The sequence below is a fragment of the Hemicordylus capensis genome, chromosome 6 (assembly GCF_027244095.1).
Source record: "Hemicordylus capensis ecotype Gifberg chromosome 6, rHemCap1.1.pri, whole genome shotgun sequence".
NCBI lineage: Eukaryota > Metazoa > Chordata > Lepidosauria > Squamata > Cordylidae > Hemicordylus > Hemicordylus capensis.
The window spans coordinates 170,164,317-170,172,272 of record NC_069662.1 but is presented as its reverse complement, the minus strand read 5'-3'; the positions used below and the strand labels follow the sequence as shown (position 1 = coordinate 170,172,272).

At 47.9% G+C, this 7,956-nt stretch overlaps 1 protein-coding gene across 2 annotated transcripts; it reads left to right on the top strand.

The window, feature by feature from the left end:
• The first annotated feature begins 380 nt into the window (after positions 1-380).
• On the top strand, positions 381-3,277 carry LOC128329011 (uncharacterized). 2 transcript variants are annotated; one of them, XM_053259371.1, is made up of 2 exons: positions 381-504; positions 1,525-3,277. In XM_053259371.1, the coding sequence occupies exon 2, from the start codon at positions 1,544-1,546 to the stop codon at positions 3,260-3,262; it is 1,719 nt and encodes a 572-aa protein (XP_053115346.1). In that variant the 5' UTR covers positions 381-504; positions 1,525-1,543; the 3' UTR covers positions 3,263-3,277. The 2 variants fall into 2 exon arrangements, with proteins under 2 accessions (XP_053115346.1, XP_053115347.1); XM_053259372.1 differs by having other exon boundaries at positions 397-504; positions 1,510-3,277.
• Positions 3,278-7,956: the final 4,679 nt, after the last annotated feature.

The following is a 7,956-nucleotide window of genomic DNA, read 5'->3' as shown; positions in this document are numbered from 1 at the left end:
CCATGAAAACATCAAGCTGTGGTCAGCAGTTTTTGGGTGGGGAGGCCTGGGAAGTTGGTGGAAGCAGAGCCATAACAAAGGAAAGGCCAAAATGGCCCCAGCCCCGGCCACAGGCACCATCTTGCTGTGGGTTCCAATGCGGCAGTCAGCTGCTCCCTGCTGGCGGAAGGCAGCCTTTGTGAAGTCACCAGCTGCAGGTGCCTAACAGGGGGCAGCTCAAGTTCCTTCATTGCCCAGGAGACCATGGCACAGCACAAATCTCTCTCTCTCTCCTTCTGCCCTCCTTAATGGCACCCCAGATCTTCTGCCCCGTGGTAGCCATTCCTTCTGCACCACCGGCAATTGGGATGTCCAAGGCCAGCCCTCCACTCAGGAAGCCAAGTAAGACAAAAAGAGCAGCCGAGGAAGGGAACTGAGCCTGAGGAAGAGCAAAAGGCATATCAGAGGGGAGGCATTTCAGGGAATCCCCATGATCTGAAGTCACTCTCCGCCTCACACCAAAAGGTCTGCCTCTATGCTGTGCAAGAGGAAAGGGTGCTATGTTTTTCCTTTCTCTGGCCGAGAAGTGGCCCTGCAAGCCTTTATTTCAAGCGGCCATGACCAGTGTTGTGTTTCTGCAGGCAAGCAGTGGCCAGGAGGGCTGTCCTACAATGCTGGCATATGCAGTGGGGTTGCCTGTGGCGGTCTATCTGGACAACCCAATGGGTGTGTTATGTGCTGCCATGCAGGGCCTGCCCCCCTCCCCAGTGGTGGCTGGTTTCCCCATGACTGAACTCAGGATTGCACATTCCATGGGGCAACTGGAAGCAATACATTGAGGATGGAGTAGAGATCTTTGGATTTCAGCCTGAGAGGATCACTGTAGGGTGTAGCCAAGAAGAAGCAGTGTGCACCTATGATGGTTGGGTGGAAGACCAGTGAAGGATCTCAAGAGCCTAGAGAGCCAAGCATTGACCCTCCAAATTAGGAATGAGAGGGATGGGAGCTATCCGCAACTGGCTGGAGTGAGGGGATGAGCTCTGGCTGGGTGCCTGTAGGTGGATGAGAGAAGGGGTGGGATGCAGAGTAAAGCTGGCGCTCTAGATTCCACAAGAGAGGAAGGCTTCTTGTCTCTGAGGCAAGATGCCTCTCAAGACCAGTTGCAGGGGAGCAAACGCAGGAGAGAAGGCATGCCCTCATCCACCTCTTGCCTGTGGCTTCTCAGAGGCATCTGGTGGGCTAGATAGGATGCTGGACTAGATAGGCATCCTTGGGTCTGATCCAGCAGGGCTGTTCTTATGTCAGGAGGTCAGGGATAAAGCCCAGAGGACATAATGAGGAAGACCTCCTTTTCGCCATCCAACCTAGATAGGGCATAGTTTGAGGGCACAACTTAATTCACTCCCATATGTCCCAGATGTTCCTGATTACCTGGGCCAGTTTCATTTTTAAAAATTATTATTCTGCCCTTGAAAAGTTCCACTCTCTTCAGTTTTTCTTTCTCTTTCTTGGTTTGTTTCTGATGCATAGATTTCTCTCTGACAGAACGTTTCTTGGTGAGAAGATGGAGATTTCACCACCAGGTGATGAAGAAGATGGAAACAGACTAGCCCATAAATATCTCCCCAAAAGCACCCTGGTGGAGAAAGGGCATCCTGCAATCTTTGCTCTTCCACTGAAGAAGGGAGGGTCCGAAGCCTCCCTGCCTTCCCGAAAGTACCAGCTAGGAAAAGAGAACTTGCAGGTCTTCCACAAGGTGATCATGCTGATGGGAGCAACGGGGTCAGGGAAAACCACCCTCATTAATGGGATGATCAATTATATCCTGGGGGTCCAGTGGGGAGACAACTTCCGATACAAACTGATTCATGAAATTACAAACAGAAGCCAAGCAGAAAGCCAGACACAAGAAGTGACCGCCTATGTGGTGAATCATCGCAAAGGTTTCCATGTCCCCTATTCCCTCACTATCATTGACACCCCAGGCTTTGGAGACACCAGAGGCATCGAACGTGACAAGCTGATTACCCAACAAATCAGGGAGTTCTTCTCCACCCCAGGATGCATTGACCACATTGATGCCGTCTGCTTTGTGGTCCAGGCCCCCTTAGCTCGTTTAACTCATGCCCAGAAATATGTGTTTGATTCAGTGCTCTCCATTTTTGGGAAAGATATCAAGGACAATATCCAAGTCCTGGTCACATTTGCAGATGGGCAAACACCCCCCGTTCTAGAAGCCATAAAAGTGGCTGATGTGCCATGTGCGAAAGATGCTGAGGGCACCCCTATTCATTTTCAGTTCAATAATTCTGTACTTTTTGCCAAGAATACTGGAGATAAAAAAGGAAATGGCACCTTGTTTGCCCAAATGTTTTGGAATCTGGGCTCAGGGAGCATGAAGATCTTTTTTGATTCGTTATATGCACTCGAAATGAAAAGTTTGACTTTGACAAAGGAAGTTCTCCGGGAACGGCAAGAGCTTGAAACTGCCGTGGAAGGACTACAGCCCCAAATCAACGCCGGCCTGGTCAAGCTGGAAGAGCTGAGGAAGACACAGCAAGCCCTGGATCAGCACAAGGATGACATGGCGGCCAACCGAAACTTTGAGTACGAGGTCGAGAAAACTGTGCAGGTGAAGATGGACATTGCCGGCACCAGGAAGCATGCAACTAACTGTGGCCTTTGTTCCTACACATGTCACTATCCCTGCACAATTGCGAATGATGCCCTCAGGCGCTTCTGTTCAGCTATGCGTTTGCTGAAAGGAACATGCAGGGTTTGCCCTGGCCAGTGTGCACTGAGTGCTCACCTCATCGAGACATACAGGTATGACTATAAAACCATCAAAGAGAAAAGGACCTATGAGGAGCTGAAGCAAAAGTATGAGCGTGCCTCTGGAGAGGTGATGACCACAGAGAAGGTGCTTGAAAATCTCCACAAAGAATACCGAGCGGTGAAAAATGTCTTGCTGGACCTTCTCAGGAGATCATCCGAAAGCCTCCAGCGCCTGCGGGAAATTGCGCTGAAGCCCAACCCTCTCTCCACCCCAGACTACATCGACCTCCTCATCCTATCAGAACAGCAGGAAAGGAAGCCTGGATATCTGGAAAGAATCTGGTCTCTGAAGGAAGTGAGGAAAGTGGCTGAGATCATCCAGAAGATCGCCAACAAGGAGCCTCTGCTGCCAGAAGAGGAGGACCTTTATAAGCAGGATGAACCAAAAGCCCCTTTCACTCTGGACAAACAGAAGAGAAGGACGATTATTGCAAGATGGCTTAAATAAAGAACATAAAGAGCCCCTCTGTGTCCCGCTGTGTCTTGCTATACACCTTCATTTCGCTTTTGCCTAACACCAGTGACTGACATACTAACCAACTGTGTGCATGGGGAGGTTCTGTGGGGACATGACAGGTGCTCATGCGCAGCTCCCCCAGGCCGTGTGTGTGTGTGTGTGTGGAAGAACTCTTACTTGTCCTACCTGTGTGATGCTATGCGTGGAGGGATTTCAGATCCCACCAGCCCCGTGATATTAACTCTTTATCGCTTGCTTGAAGTAGACTTTCCTTATATATGGCTGGGTCTACTACCACAGCCCTTACACCTCTGCAACAATACCAAATAAACAAAAACCTGAGTAGAGTGGAAAGGCTTATAGGTGTGGGGTGAAGACAATTCGCCAAGCTTCAATTTTTAAAAAATGCAACGCGGAAGTTCACTTTGGAAAAACATATAGTCAATTTAATACATTAGCTTTGGTTTCTTAAATTTAAAAACCTACAGTTTCCATAAAAGCATAAAAGAAGAAATAAAAGGGTTGGGAAAAACGCACCCAACTAACCTAAGTCAACTGGTCCCTAGCACAGAGTTCTCTGCAGTTACCTCCTTTTGTCAGCAGTATGGCTTGTTCCTTCTGCAGCTTCAGGTCTTAGTCACTTTTCCTGGCCTGGGGCTAAATCCAGACTAGTGGTTCTGTGATTTCAGCCCTTCAGAGAGTCTCCACTCACTGTAGTGATTTTCAGCTATTGCTTGTGACTTCTAAACCACCCGGCTTCTCCTTCTCCTCCTCCTCCTCCTCCACAGCTCTGCACAGCTCTCCAACTCTGCCAACTTGACTGCTTGATTCTCTCTTCTTGATTCTTCTTGACTCTGTCTCTGACTCTTTTCTCAGCTGTGACTTCCAAACTCTCTCTATACAGTGGTCCCTCTACTTACGAAATTAATCCGTTCCGAATGCACATTTGTAAGTCGAAAAGTTCGTAAGTCGAAAAGCGGTTTCCCATAGGAATGCATTGGGAACGGATTAATGCATTCCGGAGCCTAGAAAAAAGACCCAGACCCCCAGTAAGGCTTGCAAACTGCACAGGAACATTTATTTTCAAGAATAAACAGGCAGTAAACAGGCAGGCAAGTCAAGGAAACCGCATGTAAAATTCGTAAGTCGAGGAAACCCCATCTAAAAATTTGTAAGTCGAAAAAACTGCATCTAAAACCGGATCTAAAACTGCCGTTTGTAACTCGAAAAATACTTATGTCGAGTAGTTCGTAAGTCGAGGGACCACTGTATATACAAAATTATACTCCAACCGTTTGTTTGTTTTTAAAACAACCCAGTCAGGGTAACTCCATGTTCCCTCCATTTTTCAAATCTTCCCTTTCCTCCCAAACCAAACTGTCAGACTGAAATTCTCAAAATGAAACTAAAACAGAGCAGGCATGAACTTTTGACCTCGCCAGTTTTTTCATACAAAGGGATTTGCAAGCATATTAAACACACAACCTTATTTACAATAAAGAAGAGTTTTAGGCATATTGATGCAACTAGCTGGGCCGGGTGCAGAGCATCTGCACCTCTAGTTCTCCCCCATTCCCCGCCCCCCATTGTCCCCCCCTCCACTTACGCTCCTACCCCCAGTGGTCCAGCCTTGTGGCCAGCAGGCAGGCGAGAGAAGGAGGCTGATCTGCCCTCTCCACCACCTGCCCACCACATTGCCATTTTCTCCCCCGTCCCCGTGGCTAATCTGCTTGCAAACTCGCACGAGAGCTGCCACGCACGGGATTAGCCATGGGTACATCTTAGAGAAATAAATTTAAAGAAGATAACACAAGGGCTTATTTACAAGAAGAAGAGGTTTGGGGAGATATCAATTCAATCCATTTAGAATACAATGACTTGTTTACAAAACCAAGAGGTCTTAGGCCTCCTTCCTCCACAGTGCGCTGTGTTGTTCCAGAGGGTGACAACCTCCCAGCACTGCCTGTGCTCTGGAAGTGCTCTGGAAGAGGGGAATCGCGTCACTCCGCACACCTCATTGCCTAGTATGTCAGTCAGGGACGTCCTGTTATTAAAGAGATGGGGGGGGGGTGTATCCCTTTCGTTAAGACAAGTTGCAGAAAACAAAGAAACACTGAAAATTGTATTGATTAAAAATAAGACGGTGGTTGAGCTAATCACTTGAAAGTGGACACATGTGACCTACTAGACTAAGAGGCTCCGCTCATGCGCAAGCAAAACCAGGCTAACGAAGACAAGCCCAGTTTTCCCTGTACGTCAGAACCGCCAGGATCATGTCCGATCCTAGTGGTTCCTTGGCGGCAAACCCACCTCCAAAGCTACCCTCTTAAATAGGGTTTTACTGATCGTCTGCCAGCTCCAGCTGGGGCTGGCAGACTACGGGGCTCCTGGCTGGCTTCAGGGAGGGGAAGGGGGATCCCCATAATGCACCACACACCCACGCGGTGTATTATGGGGCAGCATGGGGGGGGCAATGCATGGGGCAGGATGGGGCAAGCCGTCCCAGCACCCCGGCCCTCGGAGCTACCAGCAGAAGCTGGCAATCATCTGGGCGGCCAATCAGCCACCCAGCAACAAGAATTGGATCATCTGCAGGGGAGGTGAGCATTTCAAGCCTTCCTCCCCTCGCCCATCTGAGCCCTTTCTCCGATTGTGAGAAAGGGCTCAAGCGGTACAAATGTGCCCAGTTTCGAAGTACCCTGAAATAAATTTCCACAGGTATAGCAAGTTTAAAAGTCCTGAAAATTGACATCTTGACTCCTTTTTGCCCAAAATTTATCCAGATATATCCTATATTTATTTCAAATGTGGTGAAAAGGACTGATGTACTCTGTTCCAGCTTGTGTCTATGAAGCATGTCTTATAGTGGCTTAGTGATGTTTTGAGCAGTGGTTCAAAAATGATTAAGGTTTTCTGCCCCCCATTAAACAGAACAGGGACAAACAGAAGTACTCACCACAAACATATATGTGCCATAAACACACACACACATGTGCACACCACAAACTCAAACACATATGCAGAAACACAAATGTATGCACCACAAACATGCACAAGCACATAGATACACACATGCATGCATGCAACAAAAACACATGCACACAACACAAACATATGTATGCACACATTTTTATTTCTTGGTTTACTTTGTTATATACCCTGTATATCACCCCAGTCTCATGTCTCTGGGTAATTTACAACACCAAATGTGCAACATATACACAAGCACACACAGAGATATGCACAGAAACATGCATGGAACATGTACACATGCACATACAATGCACACTCAAATGTGCACACACAAATACATCCACACATGACAAAAACACTCATGCATGTGTGCATGCACAAACATGCACATAAACATATGTGCACACATAAATGCACACAACACAAGCACATGCTCATAATACATATGTATGCAAACAAAAAGTGGATATAAATTCTTCTCCCTCTCACATAACACTAGAACCATGCATCATCTCATGAAATTGATTTCTAGGAAATTTAGGACCAACAAATGGAGGTACATAGGAAGCTGCCATATACTGAGTCAGACCATTGGTCTATCTAGCTCAGTATTGTCTTCACAGACTGGCAGCGGCTTCTCCAAGGTTACATGCAGGAATCTCTCTCAGCCCTATCTTGGAGAAGCCAGGGAGGGAACTTGAAACCTTCTGCTCTTCCCAGAGCGGCTTCATCCCCTGAGGGGAATATCTTGCAGTGCTCACACATCAAATCTCCCATTCAGATGCAACCAGGGCAGACCCTGCTTATCTATGGGGACAAGTCATGCTGGCTACCACAAGGCCAGCTCTCCTCTCCTCTTGATTATGCATTGTGTGAAAAAGGTACTTTTTCACACAATGCATAATCAACTTATGGAATTCTCTGCCACAAGATGAGGTGACAGCCAACAATCTGGATGGCTTTAAAAGAACTTTGGATACTTCATGGAGGAGAGGTCTATCAACGGCTACTAGCCGGAGGTCTATAGGCCACCCCCAGCAGGGGCGTAACAAGGCTGGAGTGGGCCCAGAGACAAAATTTTAAAATGGGCCCCTCGCTCACACACACACACACACACACACACACACACACACTCAACAATATATAGTCATGTGACTTGCCTCTGGGGGCCCCCTCGAGGAGTGGGGGGGCCCCAGGCAGCCGCCTCCCCTTGCCTAATAGTAGTTACGCCCCTGACCCCCAGCCTCCAAGGCAGGATGCCTCTGAGTACCAGTTGCAGGGGAGTCACAGCAGGAGAGAGGGCATGCCCTCAACTCCTGCCTGCAGGCTTCCAGCGGTATCTGGTGGGCCACTGTGTGAGACAGGATGCTGGACGAGATGGGCTTCCTTGGGCCTGATCCAGCAGCAGGTTGTTTTCATATTCTTATGTATGCACACAGGAACAGAAGTACACAAACACACAGAAACATGCATACATAATCACGTGCACACACTCAATGCAAGCATACTGCCACAGAAACACATGTGCGCTTACACACAAATCAGATGTGCCTGCCTGCACACACACTCATTAAGCACATGCACACACAAACACAAGCAGATGAAAACATGCAAAACATACACATACATGCTAAGTAGTTATCTGTGTAGCTGTATACAAATCAAAAGAGATCGGATAGATTAGTTCAGACCCTCTCTGTTCAGAAGGGCTT

Coding starts and splice junctions, on each gene's coding strand:
- LOC128329011 (XM_053259371.1), top strand. CDS start 1,544: ATGGAGATTTCACCACCAGGTGATGAAGAAGATGGAAACAGACTAGCC.